We start from the raw sequence: 22,153 nt of genomic DNA on the forward strand, positions 1-22,153 counted from the left end.
AACATCGATATCAACTCATGGTCACCTAGCAGCTGAGTTGAAAGAAAGCTCGTGGAGATAAACGCGAAACACCCGCATGAAACTTGTTATGATGAATGGCTCGTCTATTAGACATCAATATCACATCATATCCCACGCACGAATCATCGTAAAAGCATCCCACTACATCGCATCCTAGTCTCATTGTCCTACTATATCCTTTCCTTCAACAAATCAACATCAAAAGAATTTTCATGGAAAGGAAAACTATTCCTCAATCACATAAGCACACAGATTTTCAGCCTCTGGACATCTGGAAACTCCTAGATGACGCGTTGCAGTCTACAATATCTGTCCTCAAAAGATTAAACAAACAAAAATAAAAATAGATAACAATTAGCCATGTAGGGACTCTGATGCAGGCGAGGTTATTCGAGTTATGTGATGTTGGCACTAAATCGGACTATCTAATGTGATTATTGACGAGGAAAAAGATGAACAGTATAACCATGAGAGTGTTGACCATAAAACGCATTGGATCAATGTGCATACCGAGAGCCGGTATGAACCCGGTGCAGATGACCTTTTCGGCCCCTTTGCATTTAAATTGTAATCGTGAATAATTTTTTTCCACTATACATATAAAATATTGGGTTGTCGAAAAAGTCAAAACTTTTCTTTGATAACCTTTTACTATCTCACAGGGATGCTGTGAGATTCAGATGAGATGGCTGATGTTGGTCCCTGTCATTACTATGTACAGTGCAAAGACAATAAGGCCAACGACAACGTACCTGTGATGACAGGTAAATGTATCAAGCTTATGACGATGTTAGAGAGCAGTAAGAGGCAAACGGTTATTACATCTGCATTATTTTATGTTTGCAGTGTTGCTACAGAGTTCATGCGTAGCCTCTTGCGACTGAGAGCTTAGACTAAGCCTCGCCAGATTAAAGTGCAGCACTGCAATAATCGTTTACACCAAGAAAGAAGTCAACACCTCCACAGCCCTACTGCTCCCACCCTGCTTTTCTGCCGGCCCCGAGAAAAGCATATTGCAGTCAAGTCGACATCTCTAAGCATAATGACTAGATAGTCTACTTCCTAAACATTTGTTAAAAAAAAAAAGTATACGCACAAAGGGCAGGTCAACCCCGCCAAATGTCGGTCCCAAGTGTACGAGCACGTACGTATCACTCTGCCCTCATTAACTCTCACGTCAGACCTAAGTGGTACATCTAACGAGGGGCACTGAGTATAGGAGGAAAGAATGAGTAATGGAGAAGTGGGCGAAGAGAGATCAAAACAACACAAAATTAGTAAGATTAGAGCTTTTTAAAAAAAGAGAGAAAATGCAACATGAACTACAGCGAGTTTCAAAATAAATGCACGATAAAAGGACTATAAATCATGACGACGAAAAAAAAAAAATAAAAATAAAGAGATCACATAATCTGTTTGTGTGTGTGTATTACTATGTCTGCGTTTATATATATATACTGAATTTTTATATTTATCTATAATATATGTTGTCTGCTTTCGTTGGTGTTTGTGCGTTGCATATAATTGTCGTGTCACTGTTAACATTTGTACGTGCTACCAAAATACTAAAAGGTCGCCAAGCGAATTCAAGTGTCAAAAACACCCGTTGCAAGCACCAATGTGAAGTCAAAAACGAAGAAGAAAATTAAATCAACGAAGCTCTGATTACCCAAGAGCAAGTAGAGACGAAAAATGGAAAAATAAAACAACATACAATTTTTTTTTAAAAAAAAAAAAATCCTACATTTAAAAAAATAACGGAAATTTCTCGATGACAATCAGTCTAGCAACAGATAATAAATATTAAATGCTCAATAACTCCTACGCTGCTATGTGATATGAGGAGAGCTGCGTTTTGTTTGCTTTCCTTCAGAAAAACTTTAATCTCAAGTTAGTAAACAAGACGAAAGGGCTTTTTCTGTCGAAATTGTCTGCCCATGTCATTGAGAAGGTGACACGAGTTGTCTTTTCACATGCCATCGGTGTCTGCTGGGATATCCACTAGCCTCGTTATGGAGACTTTTCGACGTGAAGGAATGACGTCAGAGATCGTGTGCTTCGAAGAGAGAAATCCCCATGTCTAGTCGAGGATCCCCCTATTCTGAGCGCATATTTTCACTTCAGCAGCCAAAAATCAGCAAAAGGGTCATATTACACGTTTTGTGATGTCTCATAGAAACGGTTTGCTCAGTCATCAGGTGACAGGGAACGTAAAATTTCCTTGATAGTCGTTGAATCCGGTTATGCCACGTCGAAAATCTACCCAGAGTTCGCCTCTAAAGCGTGAGTAATCTTTTATGATAATTTCATTAATCTTGTTAAAGTGATGGACATATACCATTCTCAGGACTAATCATTACATTTTGATATGCACAATGGCAAAGCTAATTGAATATTTGCAGTCGCAGGACTGGATAGGTGTTGCACGGCGGGGAAACACCTCTTTCCTGGGAGGGGTTGCCCTATTATGTGAACTGTGCTATCCGCCTCGGTGTAAACCTCGTATTTTTGTGCGTTATGTGTACATTGTGAGCTTTTGCATGGATGCTTCGCTTCTCGCTTGTTCAATAGTAGCTTGTTCGTCTTATAATCAGGAGGAATTCCGATTCATTTGATTTCGTAGCTTTTTATCGGTTGTGTTTGAAGGTCTCTGCGTTTGGAAACATAATGGCGTTATGTTGAAGGAGAGTCCATTCCGAAGTTTTAGGGAAGAAAGGATAAAATATTTTGCGCATGATAACAAAAGTGAAATATTTTAACAAATAGGAGTGGTTTTACAAACAAAATAAGAAACAACAACAGTTCTTCACTCTAGCATACTACAAAATTAACAGCCGATTTTGTTATTTATTTACTCAATGTTTAACCCATTATTGTAGTGTAGCTGATAGTTTTGCTTATTTAACATTTTTCTGTGGAGGGTTTCTTAGTACTCACCCAAGGCCTATGAGCTGTAGACACCAGCAGGTAAATACAGTAAACGAAAATGCCATATTAACATTAGCATATTATTCTACGCGAAGCACCGGATGACATTTTAATTTCAAATGTCAGATTTTGTCATTGCAAGCAATTCCTTTACTATAGTATATTTAGTTTGCATTAGTGGGTATTACAAAACAAGTGAGAGCAAAGTAGACAATTTTAATTCTTTGTATGACACCAACATAAGGACAGAAATTCACATTACTGAATTATTGTATATAAGCTAATATTTTTCATTCAAAATATACAACTTCAAGGTTAAATGCTGATTTGATACCGTTGTAGGCAGTTTGCTTATTGACTATTTTCTTCAAATACTGCACACTAAAAGTATCTAACAATCCTCTGTAGTATAGTAGTAAAAAGTGTTCAGCCCTCGCAACCTATGCCAGTCTCAAAGTTAGTATACAATTTGTTCATACCAATTGAGTAATATTTTGTAATTTTAATTTTGTAAATATTCTTTGAGAATCATTATATTTGGTAATGGTTAAATATGTTACGCATAGTCAACAAACATTAAAATATAAAGTGCTTTTTATTTTAGTGTCCCATTACATGACGTTAAATTTTGTAGATGCTTTTTCATAAAGGAAATGTTGAAACCCATTGTCAGTAAATAAGGTATTGCTTACATATTTTTGTCATTCTGCTCTGATTGTCAGAATACTGTTGCAATATACTTTAATTGTCTTAAACTTTAATTTAAAAGCTTTGTGTTACTGTAAAGATGCACATTTATTTGATGCACTTTAAGTCCTTACATTTAGATTTTTCTTCAGTGAAGAAAATGATGATTGTTGCAGTCTACCTTTAACTTTTTTTTTTTTTTTGTTGAGGCCTGATGTAACTGAACAGCTTGTTGTCATGTGTGCTATCCATCATTCATCTGTTGTCTGACTAAAAGGAAAGCAGGGAATAATTCTGTGTACTAATGGTAAAGTGTGTGTCACATTGGATAGGACTGGCTTAAAAGACTATTTGAAACGCAACATTTTTCTTTTCTTATGATTGGATAAAGCTCAGTGCAAGGTACTGTTTTAAATCTCAGTGAATACCCTTCTTCCATTCTACAAATTTCATGCACAGGCCTTTAATATGTCTTGAATACAGGACCTGTGGTTCATGTAGAAAAATATAATCGAAAAAAAAAAAATAGAACTTAAAAAATAACGTGATAGTTTATTTTTATAACTTAAGGCTCATTTAAAAATTGCAGTTTGGAGTGGAAACTAAACACGAGAAAAAAAGAAGTGTACATTTAATAGCTTGTATTATTGCTGAAGTATAAACTAATTTTTGATTATATTTTTTTCTTGACTGTTCTGGATTTCAGTGGTTTCATGATTCATCCATGTAATATCTGTGTACCTATTATCTATTTACATTCATGTCTTCATGTGCATAGATGTACATTTGAAAGAGTTATTTTTCCAAACTGTATATATGGTAATGTAGTCTCCTATTTTTATGATTATCTCTTACCATATACCTTTAAATTTCACTGAGAAAGATTTGCTGAACTGTTGTTAAATACGGTTGATGGGGAACAATAGTTTGGGCAGAATAGGGCTATCTTGGCTTCTTGCTAGGCTTGAAATGAAAGTGCTTGCACTGTGTGATGATTTGGCATTAATAAATGTCATGTAAAAAAATAATACTTCCTTCAGACAGGTCTCATACCATTTATCTGAACTGTTTGGCAAAGAAAGGAAAGCTGTTTTTACATAGGAAACATTTTACTATAGGAAATAATAATATTTATTCATAATTTTTGTTTTGAAGCAGAATCTGTCAAAATAATCATTGACATGTATTGTTTTGGCAATGGCTATTTGTTAATTTTAGGTATACCGGTGCAAAAGCTGATATTTGGTTTTGAGGAAGGTAAACTATCTGCTTCCAACATATATACTTGAAGCTTGCTTTGAAAAGGCACGTTTATGTTCCAGTCATTTAATCTTACTTATTTTCCTGTTATGCACAACTTTGTTTCAATGCTAATTGATTTCCTTATCTTCTTTGACATCTTTCTGTTGTGATATTGGACATAGTTTGGGCAACCATATTCATGATGTGAATGCTGTTTTAACATGGTTTAAGGAAATATACCATCTGTAAACACACTGAATGTTGCATTTTATGATGAACAAATAAGTAAAGAGACGTGTATAAGCTCCTCGTGCTATTTGATCATGCTTACTAGCTTCTCCTGTAATATAGCCTCTGTTGCTGACACCTCGTTCTGCACCAATAGCTGACATTAGGTCACCCTGCCTTCCTCTTCCCTACCAACATATGCACAAAAAACAGTCATTTGCTTAAGGCATGTTTTGATAATGTGCTTAGAAAAATTTTCCAATGTAAAGGTGCTTAATCGGTCATTCCAGTCTTAACATAGGCCTTTTCGCAATGATGTTCTGTTGGTTGGAAACCCATCACGCCAAAGAACAACAACGGAGTTGTGCAGCTGGAAGGTCAAGGCCTGCATGGACCTTTCTAGGCAGAACGAATAATTGATGTGCTTGTGTTCATGCAAGTATGTACGTATCTACATATAGGTAGTTACATGGATGATTTATGCAGAAAAGAAACATGGAAGAAGGTCGTCAAAGAATGTCGAGGTTTCAACAAGAACTCTCCTGCGGCTGCAGAAGGGACGGCGGACCAGCAGCAAGGTGACGGAGGCAGTGCAGGTTTTTACCTGCATCAGAGATCGATGGCAGGTGCATCAGGCACTGCCCTGTCGCGGTTTGTAAATCGGTGCCTGCTGCAGCAACTTGTCTCACGCCTGTCCGGTGCAACCCGCCCTCGTGTTTCCTACCCACCACGTTTAAAGCAGGCGTTTCCGGGTTTTACATAAAAAAAAATAGTTGGGATGGTGGGAGGAAGGTCAGGTCACACGCTTCAACCTACAGCTTCCAGCACATTAATCATCTAATGCCATTCTTCGAAAACAAATTTCGAACCAGTCCAATCGTGTTCGTGAGGCTGATACCTGAAGCGATGTTTTCTTCTCGCAGCTGGATGGAGCAGCAGGGAGAAGGAAAGGGATGGTGGCGGGGAGTGATGGACGCAGGACGCATAGAATTTTCCAGCGAAGCCACAATCTTGGCATCCCGTCTGCCTGTTGACTCCAGTGGAAGGGACATGTTATATTATTAGATTAATGACCATCTCGGAACGGAACGACGCATAACCCTTCTCCGAACTAGTAGGTAACCAAGTTTGCATTAGCCTAGATTTGTCCTCACCTTCTAACCAGGAACCTGTCCTCCTTGTCCATCACTCATACAATTCAACCTGTACACTAAGCTGATTACAGGCCTAATGGGGAGGTTAGCTGAAGTGTCACATGGTAGCACTGACTCTGTCAGTCGTTTGTGTTTGTGCAGTGGAATGTGAAGTGTCTTTTTGTTTTGGTTGGTCCGCACATTGAACATGAAGTTTAAGTGCTACCTGGGTAATCAGGAGCTGAGACAGTTTACATTGTTGTGACCTGCGTATTACAATTACACTTTTAAATGGATAGGGTGATGTTGGGGGATCTAGATCACCGTTTAATATAATTATGGTCCCATCTTAAACACCAAACCTTTAGTGTTTGTTACCTGCTCATCACGTCTGTGAATTGTGGTGATTATATAACAGGTAATGTTTTATCCTTTGAATGAATGCTTGCAAAACAGCAGGAATGGTGTTGAGCAGAGAAAATTGTAATTTTGTTTGTTTACAGTCGCGTGCACAGGACAGTTCACTTAGCTGGCATTGTTTACACACTTGTTCATTTGCCTGTTCTCTCGCTCTGTTAATTTATAGGGTGTTGACGAGAAATAATAATAACACTAGCTCTTGCATAACACGGCTGTGGTGACCTGGTGATGTGCTTCGCATGTAAATGTTTTGTGGCACATTTTAAAAATGGTGTGAAGGCCATCGATTTTGACATATTGCATCGCGACATCGTTCTGCTAGCGAATCAACAGCGCGAGCTTTATGCGCATCGGCGGGTTGCCGCTGCTGCATGTACAAGTTCGCCAGCTCCCCCCCATCGACAAACTATGGACTCGTCCGTCGAAAACTTCCACTCGGTGTTTCGTCTGTCCTGCTGAGCGAGGGCGAGCTAGCATGGCGCTATATTTAGCTCCACGGAATGGTGGTAAACAGACGCGCGGAGCTAGCAGCCACCGCAGGGCTTTTCAGGTCTAGTCGTGATGGAAGCGTGATTGATTATGCTGGACACAGAGCTCGTCACTGGGTTACGGCTAAATAAATTGCGCGGGAGGCGTGCAATGTACAGGAAACCCACTTTTGAAGAGGGGTGGAATGTGTGTGGGTGTGTGGAGGGGGATATATGGTAGAAACACGTGGGCGTTTGCAGAGATCCATTTACACCGAAAACTGATGGTAATGCAAAATCTGATAAAACGTGTTGGTTTTCGCAGGAAACCGGATAATCCAACCGTTTCCGCGCGTGTGTGGAGTCCTCATATCGGACTCTCGAGCGCTCACGTGCTGCTTGACGTACTGAAAGGGGAAGGTCACAGTACGCAGGGGGCACACCACCGAGCTTGAATGGAAGCCCAGTGTTCGGGACCATGACGTCATTGTTGCCATGGCTCCGATAGTCACATGGGTGTTTCCCAAGGCTGTATCCGCATGGGTTGTGCAATTTACAGGATACCAACCCTGTCATGACTTGTCGGCTAAAGAGTGTGCTTGTCAGCAGTGTTTTAGAAGTGGTCTGGCTGTTTGCATTGGAGAGCTGATAGTAAGCGGAATCGCTGACCTGTGTTTTACAACAGTTTGTCCGGCGCCAGTAATTTGAGCCATGCTGATAGCAACATTTTCATATTGATTTTGTGTGTGTTCGCGCGCCCATACACAAGTAGTGATTGATTGATGCGAAAGATAATAAATTAAAAATGGAACAGAATTTACATACTTTTCCAACCATTTTGCATGGTCACATACGATTTTGCTAAACGTTAGCTCACATCAGCTTCACGTAGATTACATAATACCATGAACATCTTCAGTCGATAGAACACCAGCGCGTATCGTTTCATTGATCAAGCGACCCCTAGCTTTCTGACGTCACTTCCCGTCCTTCCATTATCTCTCCCGCCTCCCTGCAGTGACCGAAACAAAAAAGGGAAGGTCAAAATGTGTCATTAACCGATTCGCGGGGTCGAACTCGAGTGGAAACATTTCAACTAAAAAGTAAAACACGTTGTATCGATTCTGCGGAGTGCTTTGGACGTACTGATCTTTGGCAAATGTGCTTGTTGGTAAATGTCACTGGAGTCTCGGTGCTTCGCGGAAAGCCGAGGTCCCTATCGATTGTTTCTCCCAGAAGGCCATGGCGCGTTCTCGCAGACCCCTCCCCATCACCAGCGACCGCTCGCCACCAACACTTCCTGTGAGCTGTATTCATCCTGAGCAGCAAGCCCGTGTCATGTTTATCAGCTTACGTTCCAGTGGTGTACTTTTCAGTTTAAGGTTTCATCTGCGCTTGTGGGAGGGAGAGTGTGCTAGAACTTGCGTCGACTGTAGAACAATAAAATAAAAGCTTGTCATTGCTGTCCCCTTGCATCCTTGGTTACAGTGGATATAACTGTCCTCCAAAGTACTTGTAATGAAAGAAAGAAAAAAAGGAGGTGGTGGTGGAGTGGGAGAGATGGGAGCAAAACAAATTTTTCTTACACTCGAGAACCCTGGATGCTGCATGGGAATGTCAACATCAGAATAGGTTTTAAAAAAATGTCGATCCAGGCGGTGGTGCCCTGCCTGCAAGCACCAAGCAACAAACGAAATAACCTTGAGACATATCAGTCAAACGACTTGCAACACGTTTTCGAGCAGCAGATGGCATTGATAAGATATGGGGAGGTCTGTCTTAGAGACAGATTTTAAATGACTGGAAATCTACTGAGATGTCAGTGACAAGATTTCTAAAAAGAATGATTTGTGCACACGTATCCTAAAACCAAACAGTTGTGACCTAGACTTGTCTAAGTGGCTGATGAACAAAGATTGTACACTAGGTAAGGTTTTCCCGGGTCATTCGAGGTTGGTGTTGACCCCACTATTCTGTGCCATGGGAACAATGCAACTTGTACACTGCGAGGAGGTGCTGACGCCCCCCTCCACCCAGTTCAACAACAACAACAACAACAACAACAACAACGCTGATGTCACTGATATCGACAGGTCACTTCTGCATAGCATTCATCCGCCTTGATTTCCCCTCCCCCTGTATCCGGAACACTAAAAATCGTTTGCAGATGATACTTTTTGATTAAAATCCATTTCCTTAATTTCGTAACGTCTATAGGCAGCAGTGATGTGGCCTACACTAGATGGACACTCGTAAACACACTTGATCAAAGGTATGTGTTTTTGGAGAGCTGAACTATTGAGATGACCATTCAATGTACAAACTCCTTTTGAGTTTAGAGACATACTTGGAGGACTCTCAAGATGCCCCGTCCCCTAGCTGTGTAAGCTTCGATGTCTGAAAGAGGTGACGAGTTTTGTTGTTTTTAAAGCAGCAGGACAACAGAAAGACTTTTTGGGTTATTGCGTAACAGTTTAAAAATACATCCCACAGCCACGAGAACATGTCTTGCTGAGCTACTTCCTGCTTTGCTATCACGGGAAACCCCTGTGGTGAAAATTCTACTGATGTACATTTACAGTTGGTTGTGTGTGTTTGGGGAGAAAAGACTAGCGCTGTCACCGAAGGGACTCGGATACCTTTGCATTAAGGTCACAGTGACTGTCCGTTAAGATGTTTGCTGTCGAGACATCGTCGGTTTGCTTAATGAATTCATCTTTGGTTGGTTCAAAGAATTTCATGAGGTCCTGACCGTCAGAAAAAGGTCGACTGCATCAACAGCCTCTTATTTGAGGTCACACTCCCCTCTGTTGATATTACGGTTGTCATTGCTAGTGTGTGGCAGCTGCACTGTTTCCATTTTTGGTGAGTCAGCATTGATGGGGCATGAGCAAACAAATTATCTGTCAGGATGGGGAAGAGAGACAGAGATATACGAAGACAATCCTCAATCACCAGCGCGTTCACTCCTGACATTGTTTGCTGAATCGTATCACACAGTACAGTTAGCACCTTCAACATCAGCGTTCATTCTCATTTTATGAACTGTTCGGGTTTTTTTTTTTATATAATTTTTACCTAGTTTTAAGCAACGATTTTGTACTGATATTGTGCATGCGAGCTTTGAGTCTTTTCTTACGTTTAGCTTGAACACTTCGTGTTTCTCGTGTGGGAGCGGGAGAATTAGTCTGCTTGTGCACGCGGTCGTTGTGCAGTTGTGGGTCCCCCCGTGATCCGGTCGTAAATGTCAGGCTTGTGACTCACGTAGGTCCCGCTGCCTGACAGGTTGTCTGCCCTCCGCTCGTTTGTTGCGTACCGGCACGAGCTTTACCTACGCGGTCCCCTTCTGCCCCCTGAGGCAGCACCGTTGCTCGCCCTCTGACCTGGCAGCGCAGCAGCACCACCACGGAGAGCAGCGCTTCTCGTGCAGGGGTCACAGGTCAGATCGACGTGTCGCCAGGACTGGTCAGGTAAAATTGGAGAGGTCACATGCTCTCCGAGAGTGAGAGTGCAAATCTTGGAACTGTGCACGCGAACATGGTGTGGGTGTCGCTCCTGCTTTCTATACTTACCTTCACACCTTTACGATCACTCGATAACATTCCTGTGACCGCACTGAGGTTGTTTCGGTATCAGGAACTGTCACTGGCGCAAATTTCCATGTGACAATAAACATCACCCGTGTGTCACTGTCATCAAAAGAGCATTGCCGTTCGAGATGTTTCAGCACAATGTATATAGTTTGAAAGGTCTTGACTGCATCAAACACCTTCCCCATCTTGGTGGTGCAGGTCTCGGAAATATGCGATGAACAATGCTTATGAGATATGTTTACGGTTGTTGCCAAATATTTTCATTATCTAAACTCATCAGGGGAAGAAATACCTGAACGAGGAGTTTTGTTAGCTGACTCAGCGGGTCTATTAAGATACTGTATCGTTCTGTCTCACCCACAACATTCTCTTGGCTTTGGTGAGCAAACACTGTAACGACCGAAACCCTGCTGTCTCGTTAGGACAGATTAGGAAAGATCGCGTGGCTGTCGTCTCTGCGTTCGTTTGCCTTGTTCTAAATGACGACCGAAGCATGCAAAAGAAGGACAGAGCAAGCCTGTTACCTTGGTGACTGGAGATGACAGGTAATGATGGAGGCGGCTGGCCTCTAGGCACGCTGGTGGTTGAAGATGGCGGATGATGCAAGACAACAGGGACGAAACGCTGGTTACTGACGAGAAGGGATGACAAAGAGCTGGAAGCTAGTTGCACATCATAATTCTTAGACTTAAACCTGTTCTGAAGAAGTAAATTTAGAAACTTAAAAAAAAAAAATCGTTCCTATGCTGGTTAGATGTTTTTTTCCTAAGCACATATGTACTGACAGGAACGAAAGTCAAGTTTATCTGTTCACAACAATTTTAGTTATTAAAAATTTTTAAAATGTTGTACATGTTTAGGGGCGCTCAGTAGTGTAGCGGTTAAATCCCTCATTTGTCACCTGCAGTGAGCGGCTCCGGGTTCAGATCTCGTTTCGGGACGCTCTTTGTATAGGACACCTGTTCGAAAGGCTGAGCGTCGGGGTTTTCTCCAGGTTTCCTTCTCCCTCCCTCCTCCCCATAGTACGAAATCGCCGCAAGGTGGAAGCACTTTCCTACTAATTAAACCAACCAAATAAACCAACTTTGTACGTTTTCTGATAACCTAAATAGACTTAATTCGTAAATGAGTTTTAAAATTAGAAAAATGTTATGCAACTGGCACCTGCTAGGGACTTAACTTTGGATGCTGGTGATGCGGTAGGGGAGAAGTGATAAAAGGCAGTTAGAGTGGGTGGTCTGATAGCGCAGTGGTAAAACGCACCTGTCACCCCGACGGTAAAAGATCCAAGAATCCTGTCTCAGATCATCATGTCTCTCTTTTTTTCTGGATGCGATACCCATTCACAGAGTTGGCCGTGGGAAGATTTTCACAACTTAAGACTGAAAAATCATCACTATAGTTGGAAGCACTTACCTGTTAGATAAACTAACCATCCAACTTGTATGATTTCTACAGTGGCAGAAGATTTTTTTAAAAAGCAGACTCGGTTAGCAAAGAGAGAGATCATTTTCAAGAGTAGTTTGTAGGACAGGTCAAACTTACACGACCCATAGTCCCTTCCTTTCTGGTTTATATATATATAAGTCAAAGTACAGATGAACTGGCGTATTAGGCTTAAGAGCTGCGAGCGATACCACTCATTATGCTCATCGTACATTACTCCACTGGACCCTTACTTCCGTTTCGATCACAGGAAGTCACGTACCACGCACGCGCAGAAAAAAGGAATACGAACAGTCACATTCCAGATGAGTTCATCCCGTCATTGACCTCGAAAATGATATTTGAAAACCTCGAAAAGTCTGTCATTAAAATCCCACCCTCTCTCTCACCCTCTCTCTCTTGTGTGCTGTGTTATTGCGTAGTTGTTGAGAAACTAAACAGCAAATATTCTTTTGTGCCAAACCATCGGAGAGGCTTACATTCGGTCAGACTTCCCGGCAGGCAGTGCGTCATTCTCAAGTCAGAGGTCGCCGACACCAGTTTACGTTCCAGTCTGGCATGATCACTCCGGTGTGAAACTGAGCAAACTCTTGAGACTTTCTGTTTCTCCCTCCCTCCGTGCTTCTACTAGCGGCTGTGGCTACATTTGGTATTCGATACAACTCCAGGTAGCCATCTTACTGCGAGAACCATGTAACTTCCGGTCTTTTAGTTAGATGTCCTGCTGGAGGTCCTTAGGAAGAAGGTGGAAGAAAGACGACGACTAACTTGATGTTCTACGATAAAGACTTCTTGCATCGGTCGAATCACGGAATTTAAACAAACAAAAATACCCCCCTCCCTAAAAAAAAAATTTGTTGGACAAAATGCATTCAGAGAGGGTGCCAAGACTAAGAAAGCGTGAGTGTGAGTTGAAAGCTCGCAGACTAAGGTGACCAGTGGCGCTGTCAAGCGATTTGCTGTCATGAAATATTCACTAAGGCCAAACGATCCCCGTCAGCGGAGGTTTAAAGGTCAAGTGCTTGACAACTGTTTTGGTTCCGGAGTACGTGTCTGGACCAGCAATTCTGTACAATTAATAACTGCTGTGGTTTGAGGATACTTTACTGGACATGCAGACTGTACAGTTGATGCTGTAGCTGCAGATCATCAGAGGTCTACAAAGGGCAAAGGCTCTGCTGCATCAAATTGAAGCTGGCTTCACATATACTACATATTGTTTTAATACACGCATTGTTTACATTTCAAAATATCAAGGGCTTGTTTTTTTTTTTAAAATCAGGCACAGGATGCACTTGTGTTCTTCAAAGTCTGCTGGCATGTTATAGTTCTGCAGTAGGGCAAAACAACGTTTGGCTGATGTGTGTGTGTGGGCGGTTGCGCGTGTGGTCGGACATAACTGCGTGGGTGTGTAGCGGGGTGTGTGTGTGCACGTGCGCACTTGCATCATGCACATGCATAAGTCTTGTCTGTGCATACGCATGCACACGAACCTGCATGGGTGGATATTTTGCTGGCGTGTGTTTGTTTATTTGTTTGCTCGTGGCTGGTCGTGCACGCATGACGCCATCATATGGAGATGGTCGATAACACGTCAGGACCACGGCCGCGAGCTGGCCGGCCCCTGGGAGCTCGTGGACAGGTTCGGCGGGGGATGGCTGATGACGGAGGAAGGAGGTGGTGCTGGGAGATGGGGGAGGAAGTTGCACACGTCGTCGACTGGCGTCGGATTGATTTGCCGACTACCTCGATGCCGTTAGGCCTTCGCGATGGCGCAGCGTGTAAGCAGCCCACTATAGGTTCTCGTACCCCCGCCACTGGCACAAAGAGCTTAATGAATCCAAGAGAAGGTGCTTGGACAGCGACCAGTGTCATAGGTCATGGGCTGCTCCAGATACGCTTTCTTAGAGGCGCATGAACAAGACTTGTCATACTTTGTATGTTGTATTACCACCACCAACAACAGTTACAGCAGCAATATTAACATAAATACAAGACGAAGGCTAAACTAACAATAAACATATTACCCTTGCCTATGACAAGAGCAAACTCTTGACTTAGTTTCTCATATTATGTAAGCAGTGTTTGGTTCGTCTTCCACACACTATGAAAGTTGTCATTGGACTGTTTGGCTTATTGCTGGCAAGCCAAGATTTACCTGTTTTCACCGTAAAGTCTGCATAGAAAAGCGAATACTTTCGTTTTTTAATGAAAACTTTTAATAGATAGGAATAAAAGGGTCATTTGATTTGAACAGATTAAAAAAACATTGTAGATAGGCTTATTGTGTGAGAGTAGGATTGTTGTGCAAAGAGTGTTTAAGCTTCCTCAGTTTGTGGAAGACATTTGAAATGGTATTAGTAGAAAATGAATGAATCTTGGCATTAAGATAGACATGATGGTAGATGTGTCATGAGGGATGTCAAAGCTCTGAGATCTGAAAATATCAACATTTCAACATTAGTGGCTCAGTTTCTGACATTCTGGTTCTCTAAACAAAAAACATGTAAGAGCTGGTCAGGGATGGAGTGTGATTTTCAGTGTCTATCCAGTACTTGAAATGCAGCTCACCAGAAGTCAAACTTTTTGTTGCTATTATGCTTTTAATAGCTTTTCATCATCTTGTCATATAAGCAGTGTTCATTGACCATAGACACTTTTCTTTTAAAAAAATTGTCTTCACAGATGATGTTGTTACCTTTTCTCATACCTGTAATTTTCTTAACCATTTGTCACAGGACCATTGGATGAAGAGCTTACCTGTGAAACAGCTGCCAGCAAGCAGGCCAAAATTTCAGGTAAGCACCTGTTTCTTGGATTTCTTAGCCTGTAAACCAGAATACGGTAAAGAAAAAAAAATCCAGTTGGTGATGTAGGATGCCTGAAACAAACACTTCTTGAAAGTTTGACATGAGGGCAGGCTGTTCAGATTTTAAACTATAAACGTCTAAGTTTATATCTGTGACTGAACAGGCTGTCTTTAGTGTTTTTGGTGTCAGGCTTTCAACTTCAGCAATCCACAACACATTGTTTAAAAACTGTACTACACCAAAGAAGGAAGGAAAACATTTATTTGACAGGAGTGTTTTTAAGCACTTGTCATAAGCAGCCATTCAGCTAAGTGTTTCCACTTTATGTTCAGACAATGATGACCTCAACCAGACTAATAATTAGAGGTTTTTAGACACAAGTTCTTCCAAGGTGAAATGGAGCTTTATTGAGGAACAATTAAAAAAAACTTTTGTGATGAAAAAACAGGGGCATGTACATTTTGATCAGTTGACTCAAGTTGTAGAGATGTTTGTACAGATTGAATAACTTCTGACATACTTTGGAAGAAGGGCAATAACAGAATTTTCATGGAAAAAAAAGAAACTGTTATTATTTCTGTTTAGTGAGAGTATATTTTGAATCACATCTGTCATTTCAGATTCATTGGATGGACTCAGTGGATCAACAGTGCAAGAAACAGGGTTACCAAGACCTGTACCTGGAGCTGCCCAGGATGCAGGTAGTGTGCAGTCCTATTAATTTGGCATGGCACCTGCTTTACTTGTTTCACATTTTTTTCTATGGAGTTTGCATTTGTCCTATCTAGTATTGTTAGTTGATAATAATGATGATTATATTTCTTGCAATTTAGTTTCAACATGCTTTGGTAAGCTGGGGCTTTCTGGGTTTTCTCTCAAAACTCAATCTTTTTACAAATCATAATATTTTTAGTTATCCACTCAATGGTCTCTGTCATTACAATAGTATAATGGTTTATTTCTTTCTTAAAAACATTTCAGGCAGCAAGGCAGTACAGCTTAAAAAGGTTAAGGTCAAGATGGAGCTTATTAATGCTTCATCTCCAGCAAGCACACCTGAAAGTCCTGCAGTTGCCACCTGTACCCTAGGCAACGTCACTTCTGTGACAGGCTCTGGAGGAATTTATGGCAGGGAAGAGATGGTGGTAGTCACACGTACTTTGCCAGTTTCCAAAGCTGAGCAACTGCAGTCTGGCACAACCACCATCACCACCATCACCACCACCACCACCAGCAGCAACAACAGTGGCAGTGGCAAGCCAAACCGATCATTAGAGGCACTCTTTCAGGTAACTTTAAGAATCTCTTCATTTGCTTGTGGCTCTGCTGCTAGATTGCTGAGGGGCAGTCAGATGCTACTGTTATGTACATACATAGATGTAGAGTTGGGTGCATACTGCTCATGTGTTGAGGTCCACACTCTTTTACCAAATGACACTTTCATTAGTTCTTTTACTGTCACATTAACTAGCTCTTTCGCTGTTCCAATGCCACTTTCATCGGGTTTTTGTTTTTCCCAACTTCCTCTACCTCAACTGGTGTTATTGACAAATAACAGAAAGATTAACCAAACAAGAAGTTTTGTTAGTTAAAAGACATGGATATCTCTGGGTAAACATTCTTGAAAGAAATGCATGTTTTGTATTGTCATGGTACAGTCACAGCGATTATGTTTTGACATGGGAGTTAAAATAAACTATTCTGTTAGTTTCTGATTATTAAACTACTGCTTCAGATTAACTTTTTTTTTTAATAGATAGTTATTCAAAGGCTTAAGTCAGGGGTGGGCAACATACGGCCCGCGGGCCGGATCCGGCCCGCGACGGGATTTTGACTGGCCCGCAGACTGTTTCTGGTCGTACATGATAATGTGCCCCGCGGCCACAGTCTGCCGCAATCTCCCACTACATGTACTAATTACTAATTACTGCGTCGAATAATAGTGACTGTTAGTTATTTTTTGGTCCTTTGTTTTCTTTGTTTTTTGATTCTTTGTTTTCAGTTAGAATTAGATTTAGAAGTCGGCAAGAAAGCAGTATGTTTGTTGTGCAGTGAAAGTGTTGCCGTGATGACAGAGTACAACGTTAGCCGCCATTATATATAAAACACCAGGAAGCGCTATGTAACAGTGTGCTTGACATGAAACATGTTGTGGATGCAGTTGTGAAAATTGTTAATGTCATCAGGGCGAGAGGTCTAAATCACAGAGTTTATCACACTTCTGGAAGATTGCGGCTCGGATGACAGTGATGTTTTGTATCAGACCGATGTACGCCGGTTGAGTTTGGTGAAAGTTCTGAGACGTGTCTGGGGCCTGAAAACGGAAATTTTACTGTTTTGGAGATCAAAGGGAAAGATACAGAATATCCTCAACTCAGAGAATCCGAATGGCTATCAGACCTGGCGTTTGCACTTGATCTCTTTGAACATATGAATGAATTGAACACCAGACTTCAAGGGAAGGGCACTTTTGCTCACGAAATGTACTCAACAGTGAAGTCATTCAGGATCAAGCTAAAACTGTTTTCTCGCCAGCTCAGTAAGAATATCACAACACACTTTCCAACACTCGAGACTATGGCACCCCTGATGATGTCAGCTGAGAACTACACCAATATGATATCTACACTAGACAATGAATTTGCTCCAGAAACTTGCTGCTGAGTTTGATATCTTGTCATTCCCGTTTACAACTGACTTTGAAAAGGTGCCGGATGCTCTACAGCTGGAATTGACTGACCTGCAGTGTGACTCTACCCTGAAAGAGAAATTCCAATCTGAAAGCATTGACAAACTTTATGCATCACTGAATGAGTCCAAGTTTGCCAACCTGAGAAAGATGGCCATGAAACTACTTGTTCTGTTCGGGTCTACATACACTTGTGAGCAGACATTTTCGCCCATGAACATTAACAAGACAAATCTATGTTCCGATGTAACTGATGTTCACGTGCAGTCGTTACTGAGGATGTCTACGTGCGACATGCAGCCAGAGTTCAAGCAACTTGTTGACAACTTTGATCGACCGCAGCTGTCTCACTGACTTCAGCAGCTATTGAAGTACATTACCTTAACATCATTAAATACTGTTTTCGGTCTCTATGCTTTAAAATTAAAGTTTACAAGTTTACATTAAACACGATTTATTCCTTGCATAGGTAGATAAATACGCGATTAAGGTATTGATCCAGTAATCTGGCCCGCCAAGGACTTCATTTCCCCATATCCGGCCCGCCGACTGGAGAAGTTGCCCACCCCTGGCTTAAGTCATAATGAATGTATTTTTGTGCCCATGCTTTTTTTTTTTTTTTACATAGGTAACTGACTCTGAGCTTCAGAATATGCGTCAGGAGCCTCAAACAACTGTGCCTGTGCCGGTGACAAAGCCAAAGCCTTCACTTCCCAGTACCTGTGCACCAACCATCATTAACACCACAACGGCCACTACCACTGCCCCTACCACACACAACATTGTCGTTCTGAGCAACGTGGGTCCAAATATCATCTCCCAAGATGGTGTCCGCCTCATTATAACCGAAGATGTGTCCAGCACAGGTGTCCCAGTCAAGCCCTTACACCACCACAAGGCAGCCATCTTGCAGCATAACCATCAGCAACAGCAACAGCTACAGCAGCAGCAACAGCTGCAGCTGCAGTTGCCAGCACCACGGGGGGTCATAATGGCCCCAAACGTCGCTCTGACAGCTGCTGCTGGGCCTGCAAGGAAGCTGGTGTCCACTGAGGCATCAGCTCTGGAAAAGAAACACCCGGCATTAGGAAGCATGCTGCACAAACAGAAGATGAAGTTGGTCTACATGAAACAAGCTGTAGATTTTAACTCTGACAGCTCATCACTTGTCTCAATGTCTGCACCGCTGAATAACACCATTAGTTTAGACAACAGTGATGAAGGGAGCCTGGCCATCTCTGGCCAGTCCAGTGTGGATTCCAACAGCAGCAGCACCTTGATGCTATCAGCTCTGGGCTTGGCAGGGCGTAAGAGAAAGCACCCTCAAAAGCCTGGTCGCCATGTCTGCAACTACTGTGGGAGAGGGTGTGCCAAGCCCAGCGTTCTACAAAAACACTTGCGAGCCCACACCGGCGAGCGTCCATACCCCTGCCACCCATGCGGCTTTTCTTTTAAGACCAAAAGCAACTTGTACAAACACCAGAAGTCCCTGGCACATGCTGTAAGAGTGGGGCAGATTGCAAAGGGACAGCTAGTGTCCTCTGTGGAAGAAGGGTCAGAAAAGCATGTAGCTGAAGGAGATGTTTCTGTGAAGGAAGGAAGTACCCTGGAGGAGGAATCTGGAGCAGATTCGGAAAGGACTGATTCTGATGCAGAGGCTAGCATTGATAATGAGGAGGATGTAGTTGTGTTGAGGGAAGATGCAGGGATTAAGGACATGATGATAAAGCTGATGCCAAGGGCTGTTTCTCCCTCCCTAACGTTCAAAGAAGCAATGGCAAGCCAAGCCAGTAGTAGTGGTGAGGCTTTCACAGGCGGAAAGAACAGCATCAGCCACACACAGGAACATGCAGGTAGGGAATTCACCTTTGACAAGCCAGTCCGAGAAGAGTCTATTCTGGAAAACATTCGACAGAAGATTGACAAGAAGAAACTAATGGAGTGGAGCAGACAGATGGACAGGATTAAGCACAAAGAGCATGTTGATCTCCTACAAGTGCACAGCAATTTTCCTACTCGCATTGCACCCAAAGCAGGTAGCAGCACAGAGACCAGTGTTTCAGTGCATGGTGAGCTTGATAGTTTGAGTTCAGATGCCAACTTGGCTTTCCAAGACTCTTTACATCCCTTAGTTACACTGAGATCTGACTCAGAGCCGGTAACATCAGCAGTGTCTCATCATGAGGCTCAGTTTTGCCGACAAGTTTCAGCCCCAGCAGATCTTTCAGTGGCTTCTTCTGCCTCTTCATTGCCATCCCAACCTTTCAGGTTTTTATCCCAGCAACAGTCTGAGTGTACTAAGGAAGAAACAGACGTTAAGGAGGACACAGGTTCTGTCAGCTGCTTAAACCAGGCAACCAAAGCTTTACAGAAACTGGAAGCCTTGAGAGAAAAGTTCCCAGACACAGCTGGCTGTACGTACACTTTCAAAACCCTTCCTGACAATGCCATACAGGTTACCATTCACATGGCCAAAGATGAGAAAGAAGAGACAGCTAAAGACAAGAGCGAAGAAGGAAGTAAAAATGTGCCAGCCATTCAGATTCATAGTGATAAGTCAGCCTTGAAAGAGCCGGTACTCACCAAGTCTGTCTCAATGACTGGCAGTCTGGAGAGTGTCGGGTGTGTCTCAGGGAGTAACAATGCTGGTGCAGCTGGCACCAGCCAGCATGTTAAGCTTGCTCCACGAATGCCTCCATTGTTGAGCCGCTCCATTTCTGCTGACTGCAAGCTTACAACATCAGAGATTCTGAAAGAAAGGATTCAAAAACTCATATCAGCTAATGCAGCCATCGTGGACATGCCCATGGTCGACCCTCCTCGGTCAAAGGGAAGATTTTCTCGTCAGAACAGTGACTCTTGCTTCCAGTCATGGAAGATCAATGATCAGCCAATCAAAGGAGCAAGTGGAGATGACCAATTGCAATCATCATCAGCAATTTCTTCCTCCTCCTCTGCCTGTCCAAGAATTGCCATTCCAACCATTTCTTCAGTTCCATTGCACCCAATACCACTTGAAGGGGAAGTTCAGAGTAGAGCAATTCTCTCTTCCTCTGCTTCACTGGACATCAGCCAGGACAGATCCAGTGCCAGTAGAGACTTGAGACGCTCTGTCTCTGTGTCCAGCGTTCGTTCAAGTGACCAGCCTTGCATCTTCAAGCCATCTGAAGGTTTGGACAAAACAAAAGGGAGCGGGAAAGAGGTGGACAAGCTGTACTTAATAACTTCTCCTCCCTCTGTGGTTGTGAGCAGTGCAGAAAGACCATCTGAGGTGGCTTTTGTCTCATCCGATGGAAAGCTCTCCATTCCCACTTTACTTCCTGCGGAGGTGCTTAGTGCATTAAGTTCTGCATCAGCATTATCAGGGAATGCAGCTGGTGAAATAAAAATCCAATTCAAACTTGGGAAGTCCAGTTCAGAACAAACCTTTTCCTTGGCACAAGCATCCCCAGCACCAGCAGAAAAGATTTCCTTCCCAGTTGTAAACACTTCACCTTCAGTTCCCATGATTGGCCAAGGGGTGAAGTTTTCCTCAGTTGGAATGGGCAGTGAGGGGAATATTCAACCATCAAAACAAGTTTCACACAATGCCGTCATCAAGGACCTTCTTAAAAAGGGCAGTGTTTCAAAGTCCCCATCAACCTTAATGCCACCGTCTGCACTTCACGAAATATCATTTTGCCGCCCACCCAAATTGAAGTCTGATACAAAAGTGAAGAGTGCTGATGCAGCTTTGGGCAGCATGCTGCGGCATCCTAGCCACATCACCAAGCCAGGATATGGCCCACAGCAAGTTGTGCTCACAGTGAAAGATGTGCACTCCAAGTCCATGGATGCTGCATCCACGTCTGATAGCTTAGATCAGACAAGAGTTTTCACAGTGCGCGATGCCATTTTAGGTGTCAGCAGTGTCGGTCAACCGTGCATGCCATTATCTTCAGAGAGTCAGCAGCTGGGTTCAGCCTTGCCTGGAGAATCTTTGAAAGACAAAACTGAGACCTCTGAGAAATTCTCTTGTAAATACTGTGGCGTCTTGTTTGACAAGAGCCAGTATCTAAACATGCATATGATGTTTTATTGCACGAAATCAAAGCAGATAACTGTGGACCCTTCTGTCATTGAAGCAGCCAATGCCAAAATTATCTCTTCCATTGCCTCTACACCTGTGTCGTCATCAACAGTGGAGAGGTTGAAACTGAAGTCTGGAAAGCTACAGTTCCATCACCATTCAGAGGAGGAGCTGAATGATAAGTTGAATGCTGGTAAAAAGGCTAGTAATCCAGCTTTCTTAAAGTCCCATTCAACAACAGAAGTTGAAGCCCGTTCTTGGGGGCAAAAAGATGACTATCCTCAGCTACGTTCACAGCTGACTTACGTCCATCCCAGTCAGTGGATGAAAATTGCCATAGGGGAGATGGGTTTCCCAGGCCACAGCAGAATTTCATCATTGAAAACATAGATCCTCTTGTGCCACCAAAGAAGGGGCGTC

At 42.6% G+C, this 22,153-nt stretch overlaps 1 protein-coding gene across 1 annotated transcript; it reads left to right on the top strand.

The window, feature by feature from the left end:
- Window positions 1-1,823: 1,823 nt before the first annotated feature.
- On the top strand, window positions 1,824-22,153 carry LOC112562686. Its single transcript, XM_025236088.1, has 5 exons — window positions 1,824-2,304; window positions 14,904-14,963; window positions 15,596-15,676; window positions 15,957-16,264; window positions 18,293-22,153. The coding sequence occupies exons 1-5, from the start codon at window positions 2,265-2,267 to the stop codon at window positions 22,121-22,123; spliced, it is 4,320 nt and encodes a 1,439-aa protein (XP_025091873.1). The 5' UTR covers window positions 1,824-2,264; the 3' UTR covers window positions 22,124-22,153.

The sequence above is a fragment of the Pomacea canaliculata genome, linkage group LG4, assembly GCF_003073045.1.
Source record: "Pomacea canaliculata isolate SZHN2017 linkage group LG4, ASM307304v1, whole genome shotgun sequence".
NCBI lineage: Eukaryota > Metazoa > Mollusca > Gastropoda > Architaenioglossa > Ampullariidae > Pomacea > Pomacea canaliculata.

What these genes read in the sequence shown, in the direction of transcription:
- LOC112562686 (XM_025236088.1), top strand. Translation starts at nt 2,265, where the DNA reads ATGCCACGTCGAAAATCTACCCAGAGTTCGCCTCTAAAGC. An exon ending in TGGAGCTGCCCAGGATGCAG is followed by an intron (nt 15,677 to 15,956) that starts GTAGTGTGCAGT and finishes AAAACATTTCAG; the next exon opens with GCAGCAAGGCAGTACAGCTT. An exon ending in CATTAGAGGCACTCTTTCAG is followed by an intron (nt 16,265 to 18,292) that starts GTAACTTTAAGA and finishes TTTTTTACATAG; the next exon opens with GTAACTGACTCTGAGCTTCA.